Source organism: Hydra vulgaris, chromosome 04 (assembly GCF_038396675.1).
Source record: "Hydra vulgaris chromosome 04, alternate assembly HydraT2T_AEP".
Classification (NCBI taxonomy): Eukaryota; Metazoa; Cnidaria; class Hydrozoa; order Anthoathecata; family Hydridae; genus Hydra; species Hydra vulgaris.
In genome coordinates, this window is record NC_088923.1 from 5,129,710 (window position 1) to 5,155,007 (window position 25,298).

A 25,298-nucleotide genomic window follows, 5' to 3' on the forward strand; every position below is an offset into this window, starting at 1 on the left:
ATTATATGAATAAAAAAACATAACTAAATCTGTAATAGAGATGTAGTTATGTCTTTATATTATATAGAGGTGTTTTTAGGTTTTTTTATCTTGCCTATGAATTCGTGTGTGTTAAATATTTATTCTTTTCAAATTTATTCTTTGTCTTTATTTGTTGTTGTTATATTTGCAAATATATATAAAACAAATAAAATGAAGCACAGCACAACAAAGTTACAAAAAACAAAGTGAAAAATCTTTTTGTTATCTATTTTTATAATCAAAGTTTTTTTCTGTGATATTTTCATGCTTATAACTCTAAAAATGTTTGTGTCAAAACTTGCATGAAGTCTAATGGAACAGTTTCTGTACGATGAAAAAAATAATTGAAATACCGGTATATACCGGTATTGAGAACTGGGTATCGGTAATAAAAAAATGGCCGGTAAACCGGGATACCGGTTTTCGGTATACCGGTATTGGATGCCCTAACAACAAAGCCCAAAAAAGAAATGGTTTCAAAGATTTTTACTTTAAATACAAACCTAAAAATAATACCAAAGTAGCCCCCAAATGAAAAAGAACAAGAAATATAATCTGGTTTAACCTGCCATACAATATAAGTGTTCTGAAAAATATAGGCAAAACTTTATTACAACTAATTGACAAACACTTTCAAAAACCAAATCCGCTTCATAAACTGTTTAACCGCAACACAATAAAAGTCAGCTACAGCTGCACAAACAACATAGCAAAAGTAATCACAACAATAAAATTATTTCAATGAACCCAACTGCCATTTTAGCTTGCAGTTGTAAACTAAACATAACCTGCCCTATGAACGAAGATTGCAGAAAAATTTTTTATTTATAAGTGCATTGCATCATTCCCAAAAACACACCTGACAAAATATACATAGATTCAACAGAGGGCGTGTTGAAAATTAGATTTATTATGCTTATATGAAAAACTAATAATTTTATTGTATAAAAAATCCCAAAGAATAATTCAACAAAAAAAGTGTCGCCATGAAAACAAATTTTTGCAGGATAACCACAAACCAAAAGATTAGACTTTTCTAATGGATTTTTCTTGTACAGAATTATTTTTCAACAAAAAAAATATATACATGTATGTATATGTATATTTATATATAAACATATATATATATAGATAGATATATATATACACACACACACACATATACACCCACATATACATACTAGTGATGTACTGATAGCACATTTGTGGCAAATGCCGATACCATTGCCAATGGATGAGAAAAGGCCGATACCAATGAATTAACTAATTATTAAATTTTTAAAATATAAAACCATACAACTTCAAATTGTGTAAATTTTTTCATAGAATCAGTACTGGTAAGCAAATGCTTGGACCCAAATCAGAGCCAAACCTTTATTATAAAGATATTAGAAAAATGTGGTTAAAACATTTTTTAGTTTTTTTTTTTTTACTATGAAAAAAAACTTTAAAAAAATGAATAATTTTAGAGGAATGCTATTTATTTTAATTTAAAAAAAAAATGGTACAAAGATAAGCAGTTTACTTAAAATTCTTTATTAATTTATTAGTAATTTAGGTATCTGAACAGCAATCATATAGAAGCATATATCTGAACAGTAATCATATAGAAGGCTATACTTGAACACATAGATAGCACTGCTTAAATAAGTTACTTTTAAGTATAACAATAGAACAACACAAATAAAATAAGTCTAAAAACAACATTATGGTAATAGAAGTAAAAGTAAATTCAGCTGTTAAATTAAAGCTTATAAACATCATCTTAAGAATAAACAAATTTGCTTGTAAACAAAGTCAAAATAAACAATTTCTCAAAAAAATTCTAAGTAATGCTTTTAGTTTATTTTAGTTATTTTAGTTTAGTTTATTTATTATTTAAATTATTATCATAATGCAGGATAAAAATATTAAAATGCCATTGATTGGAAAATCGGTAAATCAATAAAAAAAGCCTGGTGCCGATACAGTTTCTGATTGTGCAAAAAGTGGCAGAATAAGCCGAAGCTTATGCCGATTAATCAGTACATCACTAATACATCTAGAGATACAATATTTTATATGTTAGATACATCATATCATAAAACAAATATACAAATATTTTTAATATTTGTCTTACAATATTATGCATTTATCTTAAAAAATAAGTCAAATATTTTTAATGGCAGTTAAAAAACCTTTATACCGGCTTACAATAAAATGTTTGTTTTAAAAAACAAACAGTTTACTAGGCTTTACGTGTGTTCCCGTAGTGCAATAATGAACAACTAGTTGCAATATCAAACAAAGTGGTTGCAAAAGCAAACATAGGCCGTGTCACATTCTTTACTGAACAATTGAGTTGCAATGCAGAACACTCACATTGCTTTACTTAACATCCATATGATCATCATCCGTATCATCATCATTATCATCATTATCATCTCATCTTCATCATCATCATCATTATCTAATTTTTTTTTTTTTTTTGAGGTATTAATTAACTTTTCAAGGCTTCTGTCAACTGTTTTACTGCTCTTTAACAATATTATTTGTTTTCTAGTAATTTATTGCAATTTTTACACTCAACATAATTCATTGAAAGCAATAAAAGTTAAAGCAATGAAAATATTAAAGAATAAAAATTGAAGAAAAACATTAAATAAACAGAAGAACTAAACACAAAGTTAAAAGAATAAAAATGTTCATGATAAATTCGAAAATAAAAAACTTAAAGTTATTAAAAGAAAACAAATATAACATTTTTTAATTTAAGCTATGAAAAGAAAACAAATATAATATTTTTTAAGTTTTGTTAGTTTATGTTGTTTGGATTGTTTATACTGTTGTGTATTATTCTGTGTTGTTTATAATGCTGTGTATTTTTATATATTTTTTATATTGTTGTATTTCTATGTTTTGTTTATACTTTTGTGTAATTTTGTGTATCGTTTATATTGACGTATACATTTGTGTATTGTTTATGTTGACATGTATTTTTTTTTGTAGTCTTGTTGCTAATTGTTGCTAGTTATTTTTATTGTTGCTTTTTATGTTTGTTGCTATTATTCAAGTTATTTCTTTTTTTTTTTTCACCATAATATTTAAAAATATCCTTTTGTTTTCGTTTTTATTTTCTATCATTCTTCTAATTGTCAAACATTGCATTATCTCATTCATTTGTTATCACCCATGTCAGTTTATTCACTTTTCCCCTTTTTTGTGCTATTTGCTTTTTTAAATATTATTGTTCTTTTTATTTATTTTTATTTTATTTTGGTCGATATCTATATTACTTTTTTTTTTGCTTTATTTGTTGATTTTGTTAAGGTGTCACTCCAATGACTAGTTTTTAACTATACGAGTGACACCGAACCTAATTTTGTAAAATTATAAATAACTTTTTAATTTTTTCAATTTTATGGTTAAGTAAATGGATGAAATAGTTGTTGCAGATTTGTTGGAATTAAATTAGTATAAATAAAACAACAACAAAAAACAAAAACAAAAAAACAGCAACTTATTTTATAGTTGTAATGATTTATTGGAACACTGTTTTATTTGTGATATAACATTTTATTTTATGTGATATAACAAAATGCTTTCTTGATATATACTAGCTTTTTTAAAATGATTTGATATAAAAAAACAAAACTATATTCGTTTATATTTTATGTTTATATTATATATATATGAATATATATATATATATATATAAATATATATATATATAAATATATATATATATATATATATTATATTCATATATTATTATTATTATTATTATTATTATTATTATTATTATTATTATTATTATTATTATTATTATTTATTAATTGAGCAAGATATATTTTGTAAAGTTCCTTTGGTTTTTTCGAAAGGAACTTTTTACTAAATTGGTAAAGTCTTTTGATATATTTCTCTTTTAAATAATGTAAGATCAGAAGTTTTTCTATCAATTGGCTCAAATACATATTTAAACGGTTATTTCAAATGAATTGATCTATCACCTTTAGTTTCTAGTTATTTTATCACTCTTCTAAATTTACAGGTGTTTACTATAATTGAAACATACAGAAGGATTTAATTTACTTCTTCTACAAGCTTCAAATTTTATATATAAAATTTTATTACCTGTGCAACAAGAAGTTCTATTGTTAGGTATTAATGCTGCCTGATTCTCTTGTAATAGCTTGTAATGCTAGTTTTTTCTTTAATTATCTCTGCAGTTGTTGTTTTAATGTTTTTTTAATTTTTTGTCCTTGATTAAATTTTTTTTGCCTAAAAAATTTCTCTTTTTAATTTTTTACTTATCAAGCCTATTTGATTTATTTTGAATGCCTATGGCGTTTCAAGTAGCATTTGATTCATTTTGATTACATATAGTGTTTAGAGCAGTATTTGATTCATTTTGATTACCTATGGCATTTAGAACAGTATTGGCAATGAAAGCAGTTGCACTGTAACTGATGCAGTAACAACCTCCTGTGGTTGTTAGTTTATTATAAAGAAAATTTACAACAAGCATTCGATTATATTTTTATAAAAGTGTCACATTTGTATAATTTAATCCTTTAAAGTGTTATTTACACAATCTAGTAATGTCTAACTTTCATATGAAATCTTTTTTTTTAACTTTATTTAACTTATTATTGCTTGAATTAAACAATTTAGTTTAAAGATATTTTCAAAAACATTTTTTTCCAAATCATTTTATTTGGTTTATATTAAAATATTGTTGTGGAGCAAATAATTGTGGTGTAACTTTTAGGGTATAGTAAACTATTAAGGCGTAGGTTTTTTAAAAAAAATTTATATAATTCATTAATTGATATTCTTTACATAGTGCTGCTTAAAAAAATGAATGTTAATAGCTTATTAATAGTTTGAAAAAAAATATAGTTATGCCCATTTTATTTATGGCTAAAAGAGCTTTTTTAATAAACATTGACAAGCATGTAATTATATGTAATTTTTATATGAGAATTATGTTTTATATAAACATATTTTATTTTTAAGCAAAATAATTTTATTTTTAGAGTATAGCACAAGTTGTGCTGATTGCTTGACACGCTACTTATGTCCTTGTTGCAAAAGTCGAACATATTGGAAGGTAACTGGACAAGGTGTTTTTTACAGAAAGGTTCCACCTTGTGGGGGAAATTTTGGAACTGGTAAGTTTTTCTTTGTTTGTAGCTTTTTTTTTAACAAAATTTTTTGAAACAGTGGATCATCTCTTTTTTTTTTTTTTTTTTTTTTTAACAGACTTGGGAGGGGTGTTGCTTCTCCATAATCTCTTAACATTACATTATTGGAATACTATATATGCTTTTTGAATAGTTTTGAATAAAATAACCTATTGTTTAATATAGTATAATCTAGAAAATTTGTACTCTCTGTATAGTTAAGATTATTACTTTCACAATTATCTTTTTTTTACTCCACAGTGTGCCAGAAATGTCAAAAAATGGCAAAACTATTTATGGTTTAAATATAGACATATGGTACATGTTTTTTAAGGGTTTTTGAGGCCAAGGATTTCCTTTTAGGGCTTCATTTCAAGTTTAAAGTTCTCATAACCACACAAGGGTGGTAATGGGATATCTTGATGGTTTTTTAATTAGATTGGATATGTTGTATGTCTAAATATAGGTAACTGAGATCAGGGAATTCAAATCTGGGCATATTTGATCTCTTTGAGTGGTCATAATTGTATAGGTGCTTATTTTAGGGGTGGTCAAGGGTGGTCCTGGGATGTCCCAATAGTTTTTCAGTTAGATGAAACAGTTGTACGTGTAAGTATAGGTAATTGAGGCTGGGGAAATTAAATCCGGGCATATTTCTCCAAGGGGTTGTCAAGATGAGATTTTCTTTATTTTTATTTAATTTATGTACTTAATTTCTTTGATAATGTCAATATAAACATCATTTTGTACAATATAATTGAACTTTATTAACATAATTTTTTTTTTATATATAAGAATCTAGGTGATTACATACATTAGTACATCAGGAGCTCCTTGACCTCCTCAGGTTGATTGGAGTCTTTGACTTTTCCCTGACTCCTCCTCATTTTGGACAACTTGGTATTGTAGCTGCAAAGTATTTTCATCATAAGATCATAGTTTGTCTGAGGCCTGGAGAATTTTATTGTGTAGTGCCCTCTGTTATTTTAGTGTAAAACATTAAAATTTGCATGTATGAAATGGCTATTTTCCCTAAATAATGTAATGTTTTTCCATTATTGGGGGTTATTTAAATGAACAAAACACATTTGACCCATTTAAAATCCAATTTTCTATGTAAAAACAGCATTTTAGAAAAGTTATTTAGTTGATATTAAAATTAAAAGTACTAGATGATGTTGTTTTCTTGCTTTCAGCACAATGAGAAATTAAAAATAAGATATTTTCTCTTCCATAAATCAGCTTTTTACATGTGTTTACATAAATTTAACATAATACAATAATCCACATAAAAGTACATTAAAAAACCGCTTAAACATAACAAAAATAACTACTAATAGAAAAACGATTAAAATTTCCATAGCTTTCCACAACAACATTACATTTCCATAACTTTCCACAACAACATTACATTTCCATAACTTTCTACAACAACATTACATTTCCATAACTTTCCACAACAACATTACATTTCCATAATATTTCCACAATAATAAAAGTGCTATTTGAAAAAGGTTTTAATAAGATTTAAATGATTAAAGTCTAAAACTGTTCTTTATGCGTCTTCATATTTTTAAAGCAAAATCTATGATTGAATATCGTTTATAATAAAAAGCCTGTAGAGTTAAATTTAAAGTTGATCACATGTGCGGCCTCATGTTTTTCTGCTTGTGTAAAGGTAAGTGTTAAAAAAAGGTTGCGCATATTAAGGAATTTTATTGAAAAACACTTTGAAAAATGCTAGCATAAAAAATAAATTTTCATATTTCTGCTTCTTATTTCAAAATATCGATGGACTAATATATGTTGTTAAGAAATTGTTGTAAAATTTTCTTACCGGCCATCATATTTCTTTTTATATTATTTTTTCATTTTCCCAATATTTGAAAGGTAAATTATTGCGTGGTAAAATTATTATACTGAGTTCAAAAGTCATTGTAGGAAAAAATTTATATCAGTTTTAGAGTTCTGGGGGTGTCTAGAGTACATTTATATAAGGTTTTGAGGGGTTTTGCTCACCTCTAGCCCACTTTGGGCTGTGTTGAATACTTTTCAATATTTTTATGTTAGTTTTTCTATAAGAATAGGAAGCTTAAACAAAAAGCTTGAGTTAATAAAAACTGAATTTAATATTTTCAAAAACTTTCAGTCAAAACTTACAAAAATGTGTTTAATTAAACTATGCATAGGCTTTGCTTTAGGAGTGCTTGCAAATCCTAGATCCACTTAAGGTTTGTTGCAAAAATGACACCCAAATCTTTGCTACTTGGTTTTGCGACATTCAGTTCAAAATAAAATGAAAGCTGAAGACATCACATGTTCAATCTTATTCAAAGTAAAATAAATACCATTGAGTTAATTGATTGAAGTATTTTTTTTATCATCTATGTATAAAGCTACACCACTGCCATTTTTTTTTTTTTTTATGTTCAGAGCATAACTGATTATTGTTGAAATTTACAATTAATTAAACTAAGTGTATAAAATTTTATTTTTAGGTGAAGGTTTTATATAAAAAGGTTTTATATGAAAAGCTTAAATAATTTTTATTTTTTTTAATTTTAAGTTATTAATCTTTTACTTCTGTTAATTTAGTTGCTTTAAAAATAAGTTTCAGTAACATTGTCTCTACCTCATTGAAAATTATTATTTTTCTGAATGTAAGTTAAAAATAATCTGCTTCTGTTAAATTAGGGTTTAATATATTTTAGTTAAAGTTAAAAACTTTTTTAGTATTGAAAATTGCTTTTATTTAACAAACTTTAACAACGCAAACAGTACCAAACTAAAATTAATAAACTTAAAACTTTTTTTAATAAAATCTGAATATTTGGATTTTAAGCTCACTTTGTACACTAAGTTCCATCATTTTATTTGTTTGGCTGATAATAAAAATAACATGAAAGAACAACATTTATATTACAAATTACCCTTTTGGCTGTGTAAAAGCAAATTTACATGTGTACTCTGCTAGATTTTTTATTAATTATTATATTAATAAAGATATTTATTAATATAATAATATTATAAATATAATTATATAATAGAGACTAATTTAAATTTGGCTGTGCTTTCTTCAGATCTCAGTATTGATACATACTATCCTTTGATTCACAAAGACTCCAATAGTCACATGTTTAGCTTAGGCGTAAACATACGTATCAATTCACCTGTTTATTTAGAAATTAAGTTTGAATCCTTTGAGCATTTTTTTATGACTTTTTGACTTTGTTTTTCAGACATCTCTAGCCACTTACCTTCACTCCTTGATTTGTGTCTTGTCTCCGAACCTAACTTGTATTCAGTTTCTTTTTCTTCCTTAAGTGTTTCTGACCATGCAATAGTCTCTATAAATCTTGTGGTCTAGACAACATTCCTGTTATAGCCTTACAAAAGTGTTCTCCTGAACTCTCTTCAATTCCCCCTAAACTATTTAATAAGTGGTTGACTGAATCTTGTTTTCCTGCCTGCTGGAATATGGTATCTGTGGTTCCAATTTTTAAAAAGTTTGGAGAACATCCTGACTCCTCCAACTATTGTCTGATCAGTCTTCTATTTTTTTTAGCAAGGTCTTTGATTTTTTGATCAACTTTTAACATCCTATCTTTAGTCAAATAACTTACTGTTAGACAATCGATACGGTCCTGTTTTGTTTCAAGTCTTCTGTTATATTTCAAGTATGTATTGTTTCAAGTCTGTTCTTTTTTTTTCTAGTAACACCCAACTTAGTTTACTTGGTTGCTTTTGTAGTTGCTTGCCATCTTGTTGGGAATGAATCAGATTTAAAAAGAAAAAAAATCCTTTATTAATATAATTATCATTGATATTTTAAAAACTATTTAATGATGATCACAGGATTTTATATAGAAATTCTCTTAAGTTGACAGTGCAGTATATATACATATATATTAACATTTTCACTTCCAACAAGGCTGCAAGCAACCACTATTAGAGTTGAAAATTGCTAGAAGAGAAAAAATGTTTATAAGCAGGATAACAATTAACAGACGACGTGAAAGATTGCAAATTATAAGATCAGGAAAACGAGATGAAAGGAGCGAATTCCAAAGAACTGATGTTCAAAGAAAAAAACTAGACAAATAAGAAAATTTGGAGCACTTGGGAACAGTCACAGTGAAATAATGAGACTTAATTGAATGACAAATAACACAAGAACGATTTTTAGTAGATAGCACAAGAGATGCTAGATCTTCAGAGCAGTGCTTATTATAGTTTTTATAGAAAAGAGAAAGAGAAGCAACATTACGAGGATGTGACAATGGTTGGTTAAAGATGGCTTCAAAAGCAGGCCCAACTATGTTTACAATTCATTTTTGCACCTTGTCTAAAAAAGAAAGTGCATCATTCCAAGATTCGCTCCAGACATGGCAACAATATTCTATACAAGGATGGATTTGAGATTTATTGAGATAAAGAATAGAATCCAGAGAAAGAAAGTGGCGAGCACGATATAAAGATGCAACCTTAGCCGATGAATTTGATATATGGTTTCCAAGAAAGATCAGAAGTATGAGTTAATCTTAGATGATGAAGGGTAAATGACTTACCGAGTACATTACTGTTTATAAATATAGGAAGATCTAGATTGTTGCGATATTAGCCAAAAAAAAATTGAGTTAAAGTTCAACAGCCACTGAGAGCCCCATACTGTAGCAGAAGTGAGATTCTTTTCAAGCTCAAGTGCCCCATCCAAGCAATCAGAGAGCTTCTTATCAAGATAGGAGTAAATTATTCAGACCATTATGTGTAAAATATCTTATGCTTATTAATATTAATTTATTTTATTAGTTTCTATTATTTCGCAGACTGTTTTCTGCGAAATAATAGAAATTTTAATTTAGTTAAAATCATTTATGTTATTGAGTTAATCTTTTTTAATGAGTGTTTTTATAATAATATTTAATCAACATTAGTTAAAGTCATAATCATATCAGCATCATCAAAGTATCATCAGCTTAAATGCCCCCTTCAAGCAATCAGAGAGTCTTGGCTTCTTATCAAAACAAGAATAAATAGTAGTATCATCAACAAACAATGCCATCTCAGATGTGAGAACCTCTGGGAGATTATTAATGTAAATTAAAAAAAGTATAGGGCCAAGAATTGAACCTTGAGGAACCACTGAAGTTACAGAATAAGAAGAAGAGTGCTGTCCATCGAGAACAACTTTTATACTACGATTGAAAAGGAAGGATTCAATAATCTTAAAGATATTACCTGATACATCGTAAGAAGAGAGCTTATGGAGAAGACCAGCATTCCAAACACTGTAAACCTATCAAAACAGCATCCAAACTTTATTGTGTGTTTTATGTCTTTTTCTTTTAAATTCCAAATCTCCTAAGAAAGCTCGGTTTCACTTCTTTATTTCACGGCACTAAAAGAATTTAAATGATTTGCCGATCTAAGTTTAAATGGTATCTCACTGATATCGAAATATACTTTTTCTTTAGGATTAGGATTTTCATCAATCAAAGTAGCTTGATAAACAATGTTACTTAATAAACATTGGTTGTTCAATGGGCTAGCCGTCTTTGTAATGCAGTTGCAAGTTCTCTTATTCAAATTTGTATAACTGTGCAAAATCTTTTGATTATATGAAGTAAATATGGATTTTAGGTTTTGCTTACAGCCATAACTAACTTTGATTGAATTTCTGTTAAAATTTTTTTGAAATTTGTGGTTTACTAAAAAGTGCAGGTCAATTAATGCTAGTAAACGACTGCCTATTTTTGTTTCCACATTCCGACTAAATGTTGGGTTGTCCCATATGACTTTTTGTTTTCAATTTTTGTTTTTAGTCAAGGTAACTTGAGGTTGGTATTTCAGTTTACTATTATAGCCAGTCTTTTTTAAAGCTTTTTCATAAGATGTGATGGCATTATAGAAAACAGGTTCATTTACTGATGTGGTAGATAATCTCAATTTAACAGTGCGAAGGAGTCTTTTGATAATACTAAGTGGATGGTTTGGATCACAGTGAACATAATTCAGCTAACCACATTTATGGTATGGTTAAAAAGAATTTATTATTGATATCAAATGTTAAGTCAAGTTTTTACTATTTTCATATTGCATTAAATGGAAAAGAAAGTCATTAATTTTAAAATTTTTTATAAAATGTCTTTCGATTTTCTCCATTTGCTGGTTCTTATTGTTTTTTAATATCTTTAGCCTGTCGTCATGATGTAGATACAATATCACGACTTAAATACATCAGAAAAACATGGTATTTATTCAAGCATCTTAAAGTTTTCTAGAAAAATCTTTAAAAACAACCTTGTATTTAACCAAATTTTTTACACTCTATTTTAAGAGAGTTTAAAAATTTATTAGAAAATATCAGATTGCTTTTTTATTCAAATGATTTATTATTTCATAAATAGTATTTTGTGTTGCGTTTCTTCTTATTTTCATATTTAAAAAGTTTTCAGTATCCTTTACTTAGTTGCATTTTATTCTAATTTTAAAATCTCACTTTCTAAGTTTTAAAATCTCACTGAAATAACTCCAAGCGAGAAAGCAAGTAATTATAAAAAAAGACTTTTGTAATTAAATTTTAATGAATGAGTTCTTTTAAAATTGTATTAGTGTTTTGTAATTCAAATTTAAATGAAAAAATTTTTATTACTCTTTATTAAAAACGAATTAATATAAGTTTTACATAAGCTTGTACCTCTAAGTTATAAACCCAACTATAAAAATATTGTGTTTTAAAAATTATAATTAATAATTAAAATTATAATAATGTTCTTATATTTATGAACAATAATGTACTCGATGACTCATTTACCGTTCATCTTCTAGGATTACCTCTTACTTTCAATCTTTCTTGGAAAACATATATATAAGGTTGCATCTCTTTACCACGCTCGGTACTTTCTTACTCGGAATTCTATTCTTTATCTCTATAAATCTAAAATCTGTCCTTATATGGAATACTGTTGCCATATCTGGAGCGGATCTTCCGATGATGTCCTTTCTCTTTTAGACAAAGTGAAAAAATCCATTGTAAACATAGCTGGACCTGCTCTTGCAGCCAACCTCCAACCATTATTAAATTGTTGTAATGTTGCTTCTTTTTCTCTTTTTTATAAATAATATAATGAGCATTGCTCTATAGAGCTAGTGTCTATGTGTGTATTTATATATACACATAAATGATATATTTATATATATATATATATATATATATATATATATATATATATATATATATATATATATATATATATATAAATTATGTCAGTGTATTCTACAAATAAAGTGCTCAATGTTCTTAAAGAACAGAGCAATAAATTAAATTATTAAATTTTAATTTATATATATATATATATATATATATACATATATATATATATATATGTATATATATATATATATATATATATATATATATACACATATATATATATACATATATATATATATATATATATATATATATATATATATATATATATATATATATATACATATATATATATATATATATATATATATATATATATATATATATATATATATATATATATATATATATATATATATATATATATATATATATATATATATATAGATACATGTATATAATAATAATAGTAATAATAATAACAATAATAATTATAAAATAATAGCAATAATAAATATAAAAATGTATCAGTATATATAAAATATAAAATCAATATATATAAACAAAATATGTATCTTCATATTGTAAATTTTATAGCAGAAGCAAATAGCATACACAGCACATAGTATAACACTGATTTAACGCAAAGACCATCAATTTGTTGCTTTTATGTCATATTTCACCAAATGTCAATCCAACCAAAAATAAATGGTCATGAATCAGTGTTTATCATGACATCAAATGTCATTGTGGATATAAAACAAACAACAATAGCTCATGTAAAAATAGATTGCTCAAGCAAAAGGCTGTCTAGTTATTTTTTTTCAAGAGCTTTTCTCATCTCGCGGGCCTATTTATTCTTGCCATGGCTGCATAACTTGATTAAACTATGGTAAAATTCAATATTTGATTAATTATTATTACTTTTAAAACTTAATCTATTAATTATTTTCAAAACAAATGAATATAAAAACTAAATTCATAAACACTAGCAATTTTACCAATTTTAATGTTGCTTCGGTTCTTGGATTACTTTTGTAAACTATGATTCTTCGATTTGACCAATCAAATAATTTCCCACTTGATGCTCTCAATTTTGTCTTACTTGCATGCAAGTTGCACTGCAAGTTGAAATTTGAAATTAAAATTTCAAGGCAAGTAACTTTTATGCAACTTATATTTGAAATCTCCTTTTACTTATTTATTTTTATTTATTTTGTTTTATTTATTGTCTTTCTATTTATTTTATAACTATCGTATTTTTTTATTTTATGGTATATATGATTTTGGCTATGGCTCCTCCAGCTTTGTGTTTTGAAAGTTTGAAAAAAAAACTTCATAAATTTTTTTACAAAGTTAAACTTATCAAATTTTTTGTAATATCATAATAAAATAAAAGTTTTTAAAGATTTTACTGAAGTTTTCTAACTTTAGTTTTTTAGTTTTTACACTTATTGGCGGCTTATCAAGTTGGTCATCAGTTAGCTATTTTTAATTGAAATGGAAAAACTGACTGAATAATAGATATATTACTAAATGTCTTGTTTTTTTTTTTTAAAGTAGTAGTTAAAGTAGTATCGCAAGTAGTTTCGCAAGTAGCATCACAAGAAGTATTGCTAGTATCACAAGGTTGAAATGCTTGATAGAAATTGGTGCGCCATTCCTAAGATTTGTCTGAGGGATCAAGCAAATCTTGTTTATTTTGTCTGGCAAAATAGAAAAGTAGCTGGTTGCCCCTTGGGCATGTCTAGGAAATGGTCCCAAGCTCCAATGTCTAGTATCTATTTTAAGCTCTGGCTAAAAATAGATACTAGACCCTACTATTATACATTGGCAATTAATATTTAAGCTATTTATTTTAGGTTTAAAATATTCTACTAAATATTTTCAAAACATTTTTTGTGGTCAACTTGAGTTTTTTGCATTATTTTTTTTTTAGTTTCCACTGAATATATGGATTATCGTTTCTTCAAAGATCTTGAATTAAAAGAACAACACTTGTGTTGCTGCTTCTGTAAAAGATACCAACTAGAGTTATATGTTGATGACAAAGATTCTAAAGCAAGTGAACATGCGGCAGCTGGGTTTCCTGTTCCACAGGTTTTGCTTCACCCAGAAGCTCCCAAAGTTGAGAAAATTGTTCGTAATGCTTGGAGTGAAGCTCGATTAGTTTCAGAATAGTTATATATTTTTTAGTGTTCATGCAATTTTTTTTATTTTAAGTACCAGAATTTAAATATTGAATTTTTTAATTTATTTTTCATTGAAATTTCTTTTTACTATATTATATATATAGAAAAATATTTTCAAGAGTTTTATTTTTTAATGTACACAAAAATAATTTTCGAAAAATAAGAATAAAATCAATTTCTTGTTTTTTATTTTTGTCTTCAACACTTTTGCTTAATAATTTTTTTTTTCTCATATAATTGAAAATATTGTTTTATTTTGTTGTGTTATTGTATTTGCACAATTTTTCGATATTTTAAAAATAATTTTTTATATAATTTAATAAAAGATTGTTATACACAAATTGTTTTTTTTATCTTACCATACTCTTTTCAAAACATTCAGTTTAAAAAATTTTTTTATAGGTTTAATATATATATATATATATATATATATATATATATATATATATATATATATATATATATATATATATATATATATATATATATATATATATATATGTATGTATGTATGTATGTATGTATGTATGTATGTATGTATGTATCTATGTATCTATGTATGTATGTATCTATGTATCTATGTATGTATATATTTATAAAATTCACCTCGAAAATGAGTAATATATTTTGTTTCATGTATTACTTAACATGCATGTTATGTACACTGTATAATGTTTATTGCTTAGAATAAGTCTAAATTGCAGCTTTTCTTTCTTTTTAAATAAAGTTTGTACAAATTTTATGTTAACTTTGTAAAGTTCCTGCATCACTTTGAATGTTGTTCAATATTCATACTGATTGCTTCTTGGTATATGAATTATAGGTGATTCCTGTTTTCAGGGATTTTTCTATGACTGCAATGCTATTCCTATGGTTGCAATATTATTATATTTGGTTGCCATATTTCTGTCAAGATCTTGTTTTCATATTGTATTCATGTTCTTCATTTTCATATTGTACATCTGTTCAATAGTCAATAGTTGCTTTCAATCAATCGTCAATCAATAGTTAACCCAGCCAAACAAAATGAGTTTGCATATTTTCTCTAAACTCTTCCTTTTATATTATGAACATTTGTGGGTATATACATATATATATATATATATATATATATATATATATATATATATATATATATATATATATATATATATATATATATATATATATATATATATATATATATGCATATTATTTTAAAACATCGAGAAATACAGTTACTCTTAATGCTAACACTTTTATTATATGAAAAATTTTCACTGGGTTATGGATACCAGCATTATCAGCTTGTTAAATATTACAATAATTCTTTAACCGTTATAGTTTATATAAAATTTTTGCTATTGCTGTCAGAGGTTGAATGGCTTCTTTTGTTTTTAAATTTAAAAAATGGCTTTCAAAACATAGTTTTGACATATTGGCTTTCATCAAGATTAATCCCACCATTTTGCGCAGAGCACATGTTATTTTGTATTTCTAGTGCCTCCCTAATTTTTTTTTCAAACTTTTTATTTTCAACCTTAAATGTTCTTGTTTTTTCCCAAACAATATTTTCTTTGCAAAAGGTTTTATGAAATGCTAATGCAGATTGATTAGGTTTCTTTTTGTAAATGCTCCTTTGATGTTGATACATCTGCGTATTTACCTGCATTTTTGTTTCTCCTATGCATCTTTTTTATATAGGTTCCCAACTAGCTGTTAGCTTGTTAGGTAGTTATAATTTGATTTTTGATGTTAATAAAGATCTTAAATTTGGGTTTGATTTAAATACTATTGTGTTATGTATAATGATTATATCAGGAAAGTTAAGCGTTTTTATCTTGTTTTCAACTTCAATTATGTATTGTATTGCAGGATTTTGTTAATTTAAAATATCTTGGGATTGTTTTGCTTGTTTGATGTTAGGGAATCTTTATATATATATATATATATATATATATATATATATATATATATATATATATATATATATATATATATATATATATATATATATTTGTTTTTTTTTTTGTTTTTTGTTATTCACCTCCTCAAGGCCGAGAAGGCCACTACAGATGAGGATGCTATTTAATAGTGGTTATAACCCTCTCTCAACTCTATAACTCCGAAACACGAACCTTGACGAACAAGGACGCTGCGCAGAGAAACGAGTTGAGCGCGGTACTACCAGGGACGTGGTGGGGATCGAACTCGGAACCTCTCGCTTATGAAGCGAGCGCTTTACCACTACACCACTACCGCATTTCATATATATGTATATATATATATATATATATATATATATATATATATACATATATGTGTATATATATATATATATATATATATATATATATACACACACACATATACATATGTAAGTAAGTATATATGTATGTGTATATATATATACATATAAATATATACATATGTGTGTGTATTTATATATATATATATGTGTGTGTATATATATGTGCGTGCATATATATCTATATACATATATATGTATATATATGTATATGTATATATTATATATATATATATATATATATATATATATATATACATATATGTATATATATATATATATATATATATATACATATATGTATATATATATATATATATTGATATGATATAAGGTATAAAGATGTGCAGTAGTATCATCAAGTAGTGGATCCATTAAAACATTCATTATAGGAAAATTAACAATACCACAATAATTATAAACAATAAACAACTGAGTTAAAATTCACAAATGAAAGTAGTTTACTGCAAAAAAATATTTTGCAGTAAATTACTTGATTTAGTGAAATTACTGTAACATATTACTGAAACAAGTAGCTGCATATTTCAGGAACATATTAATGGAACAAAGTGAAATGTGTCTCTGCAACTGGCATTTACTGCTAATCAGTACGTCTTGGACTTGTCAGTAGACTGAATCAGTATGTCTTGGAAAAATTACAAATTAGTGCTACATATTACTGGAATAATGTATTGTAACATAATTTGGGATCACAATTGCTGCAATATATTAATAGAGTAATTTATTGGAACATTTTACTAGAGCAATTCCCTGGAAACATTAATGAAGCAATTTACTGGAACATGTTACTGAACCAAGTTATCAGTTAAATCTACTGAAATAAATGACAACATTAACTTTATTTTTATATGTTAATGTTTTAATATAATAAAATGTTTTAGGAATTAATAATCTGCAGTTAATGCTACAGCAGAATTTAGCACAAAGGGATCACAATGTCTTTTAACAGAATAGCTAAACAACTGAACATATTTTTCAAAAACTTTCAACATTTTTTCTTTCACATATTTATTTTTGATATTTTTAATATAACTATGTTTAACCAGTTAAACTTTTCAATTCATTGTCTATTTTTTTATAGAAGTTAAAAATCTTGTTAATAGATTTTATTTCTACTATTGTTGACAAGTTTGAATTTCTATCCATACAATAATAAAGCAAATAAAAAAAAAAAATTTGCTTGAAAGTTGTTTTAAAGTGAAGGTAGTTTTTAAGGCTTTGTCATATTTTTAAGTGAAGGTAGTTTTTAAGGCTTTGTCATGTTTTTGAACATTATTAAACTAGTTTACAAATTTTCACTAGTTTATGAATGTTTCTAAGGCTTGTTTATTTTTTTAAAGTTTTTTTGTTTAAGAGGTATGCCATGTTTTCAGGAGTTTATTAGTTTTCAAAAAGCTCAATGTTTAAATTTTTATTGTTTAATCAAATCAATAAAAAAAATTTAAATATTTTAAGATAAATAATTTTACTAAAAAATATTATTGAGTTAAAATTTATTTATGTATAAAGGATTTTGTTCTTTATTTAATATTCTTGAATAAGATGTCTGATGACATAGAGTCTCAACAAGATGAGCTAAGTGTGCTCTCCTCTATATATGGTAAAGATTTTTATTCGCACAATAGTAATCAATTTGATATTTGTGTATCTTGTGAAGAGGATGAGTGGTGGGCAGTAACTATTTCTGGACTTCTTCCATTAACATATCCTTCAAAAGATCCTCCAGTATTTGAAATTTATACTGAATGTCTTTCCACTGTTGAGTTGGTTGCCGTTCATAAAGAGTTAGAACTTCTGTGGAATAAAAGTTATGGGAGTCCAGTTTTATATAGCTGGGTTGAAAAGATCAGAGAAATGCTTCAAGAAAGATATGAGCTGGCTAAGATGTTTATTGAATCTACAAATGAAGATAAAGATCGTGAAAGTACGTTTTGAAATTAAAAGTTTTTTTTTTGAATATCTTTATTTTAATTTTTGCATAAATCTATTTTTTTTAGTTTTATAAATACTGTTTTATAAATTATTTTATATATTACAATTATATGCTATTTTATATATTATAATTATAATTGTTAGTAATATAATCAAAGTGTACATTATGATTTAAAATACGTAGAACAGTTGTAATAATATAGATAGTGCAGTTAAATAATGTTATATAGTATAATTATATTATAGATTATAATTATGTTATATTTTATAATTATGTATTATATTTTAAATTATGTATGAATAAGTATAATTATTTTATTGATTAAATATATAAGTTACCTAATTATTAGACAACAAATTTTAATTATAGGTTATAAATTTTACAATCTGTAAAAAAAGTTATATTTAAAAAAAAAAAACATTTGATATACTTTCTTTATTTATCTTTTGTTAATTTTTTGTTTTCATATATATTATTTATAAAAATTAAAAATTTTTTTTCTTATATTTTGTTTTTAACTTTTTTGATACTTTTTTTACAGACTGTAAAATTTATAAATTTAACAAAAATAATTTAGAAAAAAAATTTAAAATTAAAATACAGTTTATTATTTTTCAATTTTACTGAATTTTATTGCCATCATCATTTAGAGTAAACTTTATATGTCCATAATATCAGTTATATGCAAGATTTAATGAATGGATTACCTTATTAACTGTAGCATATGAATAATACCTGGTAAGTGGTTTACCAAAAAGAAAAAGACAAAAAAACACAACCTTAGCGAGGTTGTGTTTTTTTGTCTTTTTCTTTTTGAAAACAATCCAGAACATTTTTACACAGAGACCAGCAGTAATCTTTTTATAGTGGTTTTTGAATTCAGCAAGAAATAAATATAAATATCTTATTTTTAAAGCTGCAACATTTTTATTTTTGTACTGTATTTAAATTATTGAGTAGTAAAAAAAATAATAATAATAAAGTTAAAGTTAAAGAAAGTTCAAATTTTCTGATTGGTAGATAAAAGGTTCTTGTTTTCTAGTTTGTAAATAAATATTGTGTTTTCTGATTGATAAATGTTACTGCGTGTAGGATTGTTAAATAGTATATAATAATATAATTTTTTTGTATTTTTTTTTTAAAAAAAGGTATTAATTTTATTAGACTATATTAACTATTATTGGTTAAGATTTTTATTAGAAATAGTTTTTTAAATATATAATATTAATTTATTTATTAATATAAAATGTATATTTGTCGTAATACTTTATATATGTTTTTGTATAAATTTATTTTTAATGTTTAAAAATGATTTATAAGAGTATTTATTTTAGAAAAAATTACAAGTTTGCTTCGAAATGATGAATCAACTAAAGATGATGCATGTTATACTGATGGTGACTTGATTAGTTTTTTTTCTGGAGAACCGATGACTGTTAAGAAAAGCACGTTTCAAGGTCATGTTGCATTGGTTAAAAGTCTTGATGAAGTTGAAACTTTTCTTTCTCAATTAAAAAGGAATCGTAAAGTTTCTCAAGCGACACATAATATTGTTGCTTATCGTGTCTGTGGAATTAATGAAGGTTCTTATATTCAAGACTATGCCGATGATGGAGAGATTCATGCAGGGGCAAGGTTACTTCATTTACTGCAGATCATGGATGTTAAAAACATTGTTGTTGTTGTTTCACGTTATTTTGGTGGTGTTTTACTCGGTCCAGATCGATTTAGACAAATAAACAATTGTGCGCGAGATGTTATTACACAATCTGGGTTTTTTAAACTTGATATTAAAAAAAATTTAAGGAAAAAATAAGATTTAAATTGAGTTGAATTTATTTTTGTTTTGTGAAAAAATTTTGATTTAATGATTTGTTGTTTTGATTTTATTTGTATATATATTTTTTTGATATTTTTATAATATTTTATTTAATGTTTGTATATGATTTTATTATTATAAATAAATATACACACACATACACACAAATATTTTTTCTTAACCTTGCAAAACATTGTTATTGTCATATTGATATAGCCATCTGCAAAGGCTTAAATACGTACATGTATATACACACACTTCTGCAGGTTTAGTTTGAAACTGTTTTGATATATTTTGCACATTTAGTGCTATAAGAATTTTTCTTGAATTCAGTCAATTTTTTCAAAATAAAAAAACTAATGAAAAGCTTTTAGTTAATGTTTGTACTGTAGTGCATGCAGCTACATGCATGCATGCAGCTCTTTTTTTCAGTATAATGTCATCAATGGCATTTTATGCGAGGCTAAGTACGCAAAGATATTACCAGATTTAAAAAAGTTAAGACAATTTTTTTTTACCATATCACAAAGTGGGTCAAAGTGTTGCAACACTATACAAAGTTTATAAAAATGTCAACTGTGACAATGCTATACAATTGTTTAAAATTTTTTCAAAGACCTTTATTCAACATATCAAAATTTTTGTTTTAAATAAAATTACTTAAAGAAAATAACACTATTTAAATAATGCTTTGTAATATTAAAAAAAATAAACATTTAATATATTAGAAATACTTGTTATAAATTTTTTTTTTTTACTTCTTTCTGAAATTTTGAATTTATTTAAAACTAACCCAAATACTATAATGCTAACATTAAAGTAAAAAAATAAAATTTTGTTTATTTGAACTGAATTAACTGCAAAATAATGATTTTTTAAAATTGGATCCCCCTAAATGCCACCCAATGTTGAGGATGCTACTACAGTTAAGGAGGCTACTTGTTTTGAACTATCTAATAATAGTTTCTCATTTATTTTAAAGGTCGTTTGCCAATATAAAAAATTAGTGGAAATTATTAAGTAAAAATAATGCAGTATTTAAAAACAAAAACTTGAGACAGATTTTTGTAGGTTTCAACGTTATACTATTTTACTATTTCAATTTTATTATTATTATATATTTTATTATTGAATAATAGCATTATTTTACTACTTTGTTCTTTTATAACTATTTTATAATTATTATAATTATTTTACAACTTTATTATATTTATATATTTTATGACTATTTTTATTATTTTACTATTTAACTATGTATTAATTTTACTACAGTTCATTTTTTCAAGTTCACAAATTGTTAAATTAATTTGGTTATAAAAATAACAATAACTTAAAATATGACATAATGTGACATATGAGATCATGTGACATCATTCAAGTTAGTGATACTAGTAAAAGCTAAGTGTTACGTTTGTTTGTTAGACTGATGTTATGGTAACATAAGATTGCCCGAAGACAATCACAGTTTCCAATGTAAAAAAGAGTTTGTAATAAGTTGTGGGCTTTCAAACATTTTTTTAAAATCAAAATCTTTTTTTGTGACTCATTGTAATTCTTGGTTTTTCATAGAATGTGGTAGCAATAGCTCCCTTTATAACTAACCGTCTAAAATCTACCACATTCCTATTTGTACACTACCAGTAGTACCAAGTAGTACCACTATTAACTTGTTTCTCTACTCAGTCAGCTCCAGAACAAATATTTTATATAGCAAAGTCAAATGTGTACTAACAACATACAAGAAATTTTAAAAGGAGCAAAAAAAAGTTTATATATATAGATTTATTTCGTTCTTCATAATACTGCTTCCATAATCAAAAGATTTTTTTTAACAAAAGCACTTAATATTAAATAAAGTTGATGTAAAAAAATAACATAATTAAAAAATTTAATTAGCATTAAAAAAAATTAAAATACTTAAAAAATTAAGTTTTTATTGAAACCATAAAGTTTATTGTTAAAGTTAGTTTTTCAAGATATAGGATATATTTTTTTATAAGATAAAATTAAAAAATTTGAATTATATAATTATTGAAGAAATTATATTTTAATTCTTGAATTATTCTTGAATGATAATTATTGAAGAAATTATATAATTATTGAAGTAAGTTATTGAACATATCAAGCTAACTAATTTATTTTTCTAATTTTTTACTTTTTCACAAACAAAAAATAAAATGTTATTGAATTGATACTTTATATGAATTAAATTAATAATTTATATGCTGATGATAAAAAATGTACCAACATATTATTTTATTATTTATAGGATGATTGGAATATTACATTCAAGATCATTATGAAAATACTAAAGAGAAGTCTGTAAAAAATTATTTTACATTTTTTTACTTATATCTACTTGAAGTTTTAAATCTTACATTAGGTTACAGGTTACTATTTTTATACACAGAACACAATAAATTACATAATAATTGTATACAAAGTATATACAAATATATTATAAATTAAATAATTTTATATACAAATATATTATAAATTTTATATATTGTAAACATACACAGATTATATATATATATATATATATATATATATATATATATATATATATATATATATATATATATATATATATATATATATATATATATATATATATGTATGTATATATATATATTAAAGTTACGCATTTGAACATCACCTTGGGAAAAACATGAAAAACATATTACACTTAAATTGAATCACATAATTAATCTGGGACATGTACTTATTATTATATTTATGGCCATGAAAAGTAATGTTTTTATACAAATTTCTCAATTCATATCTATAATCTAGCAACAACTCAATGCTTTATTTTTTTAGACATGTTTTAAATCATGTAAACAAAACATTTAAAAAAGTGGTTGCAACATGTCTTTTTATATTATTCTGTATAGTTTTTTGTGGTATATATTTGTATTTTTTATACTATATATTTAATAATTTTTAATTTTTTTTTGATAAATACTTGATTGATATCATTTTTCTATGCTGAATTAGTCCAAAAATCACTTTAATTTATGATGCATCATTTAGTAAGACTTAGGTGGAGACAATATCATTAACCAAGAATCTCTGACACTGTGGATAAGATTTTTGTTGATCAGAAGTGCTATATTGTAATAATTATGTAGATTTTTTGTTGTAATATATTTTTGTTATACATTTTTTTATAGTTAAAAAAGTTCTAATTGATTGATGATTAATAAAAAGTATTTTACCTACTTAAGTATAAATAATCATATAAATAATAATTTAAAATTGTAGTTAATAATAAATAATAAAAAGTATAAAAAATAGTTAAAAAATAAAAAAAGTGTAAAGTATAAAAATAGTAAAAAAGTAAAAAAATGATAAAAAAATAATAACAAATAATAAAAAAGTAACTAATGATAAAATTAAGAAATAAAAATCTTGTTAAAAATATTTTTATACTTTATTAAAAGATTTTATTTCTTTTTTAAATTATGAAAGAATTACTTTATCCTCAATTTTTTTACTAATTTACTTTAATAAGCCACGCTATTATGTGTGATCCAAGTGTTGCTACTAAAGCAGAAAATCGAAAATGGTTATATTTTATTGGTATATCATTGGCTCTGTATTTTGGTGGTATATTGGTAATCTTATTTGTTCGTGTGATAATACATTTATCTCAATCAGATCGCAAAAAAAACTTAAATGAAGAAGAAGATTATGTAGAGTTGCAAGATGGAATATATTTAAAACTGGTTGAAGTTGCTGGCATTCTCGATTCTGCTCAAAATTTTCAAGGAAAAATTTTAGTTAATAGTTTAAATTTTTATTAAAAAACTGTTTGAAAGTTTTATTTAAATTTTTTTTTTTTTATCTCATATCATTTTTAACACAGATATTAATTCATTTCAGCATATTGTTTCCTTTATCTTAAACCTCACTTGTGTAGCCATGTATGTTGCAACATCTTCTGAGTAGGTTTGATTTTATATATTTTTTCTGTTATGCACTTAAATCCTAACATATTTAGAACATATTAATACATTTAAAAATGAGTATGACTAGGCTATAGATTTTTCTTTTTAGTCCAGTTGAACATTGCTTTTCTATAAATAACACATTGTGGAAAGTTGAAGTTGTTATATATATATTTTTTGTTATTCATCTATGCATTAGGGTATGACTATATAATTTTTTATTTTAGGTTTTAATGTATGTACTTTTTTTAATTAATTAACAATAAACTTTCTCATAGTCTCATTGTTATTACATTGGACTATGTGAGGTTACATTCAATAATAAGTTTTTACAGGTCAATAATAAGTTTTTGTAAATATTGTGTAAGAATTTCAAACAAATAAAAAAAAAATGATGCAATTTAAAGTTTGAACATTCATTCATAAAAAAATTAATGAATCTTATATAAGAAATATTTAAAAAAGTCAAATGGTTTTATATGTTGACTTTAGGGATATCATTGATTATGAATTATCTTTCTATCATCTTACTGCATTATTTAGGTGAAGCACTAGCCCTTAATATTAAAAAAAAAGGATTATTTAGGTAAAGCACTACCTGGTAATATTTTTTTTAAATGTAATAATTCGTTCAGCTCTTTGTTGTAAAGTTCTTCATCTTCTGATTTAAAAAACTTAGTGTTTCTAATCTGATAAAGTTCTTCACCTTCTTCTAATGTAAACTTAGTGCTTCTAAATCTGATATAGTTTTTCA

The 25,298-nt window shown here is 24.6% G+C and overlaps 3 protein-coding genes across 3 annotated transcripts in view; all 3 read left to right on the plus strand.

The window, feature by feature from the left end:
• Positions 1-14,872, plus strand: part of LOC100198390 (uncharacterized) — a 38,418-nt gene extending 23,546 nt beyond the window's left edge. The window contains exons 4-5 of the mRNA XM_065795300.1: positions 5,040-5,174; positions 14,279-14,872. Of these exons, the coding sequence (XP_065651372.1) occupies positions 5,040-5,174; positions 14,279-14,520 (377 nt within the window). The 3' untranslated portion in view covers positions 14,521-14,872. The remainder of the gene's footprint in view (positions 1-5,039; positions 5,175-14,278) is intronic.
• Positions 14,873-18,319: 3,447 nt separating this feature from the next.
• LOC100213863 (protein IMPACT-B) lies at positions 18,320-20,713 on the plus strand. Its single transcript, XM_065795301.1, has 2 exons — positions 18,320-18,763; positions 20,107-20,713. Exons 1-2 carry the CDS (start codon positions 18,382-18,384, stop codon positions 20,586-20,588), a joined length of 864 nt encoding a protein of 287 aa, XP_065651373.1. The 5' UTR covers positions 18,320-18,381; the 3' UTR covers positions 20,589-20,713.
• Positions 20,714-22,879: 2,166 nt separating this feature from the next.
• Positions 22,880-25,298, plus strand: part of LOC105848952 (calcium-activated potassium channel slowpoke) — an 86,346-nt gene continuing 83,927 nt past the window's right edge. Inside the window, exons 1-4 of the mRNA XM_065795302.1 lie at positions 22,880-22,981; positions 24,109-24,376; positions 24,480-24,541; positions 24,654-24,744. Coding sequence (XP_065651374.1) covers positions 24,119-24,376; positions 24,480-24,541; positions 24,654-24,744 — 411 coding nt within the window. The 5' untranslated portion in view covers positions 22,880-22,981; positions 24,109-24,118. The remainder of the gene's footprint in view (positions 22,982-24,108; positions 24,377-24,479; positions 24,542-24,653; positions 24,745-25,298) is intronic.

Bases quoted from the DNA above. Each gene is read 5' to 3' on its own strand.
- LOC100213863 (XM_065795301.1), top strand. From the start codon at position 18,382: ATGTCTGATGACATAGAGTCTCAACAAGATGAGCTAAGTGTGCTCTCC. The intron at 18,764-20,106 runs GTACGTTTTGAA...TATTTATTTTAG, and splicing joins TGAAGATAAAGATCGTGAAA to AAAAAATTACAAGTTTGCTT.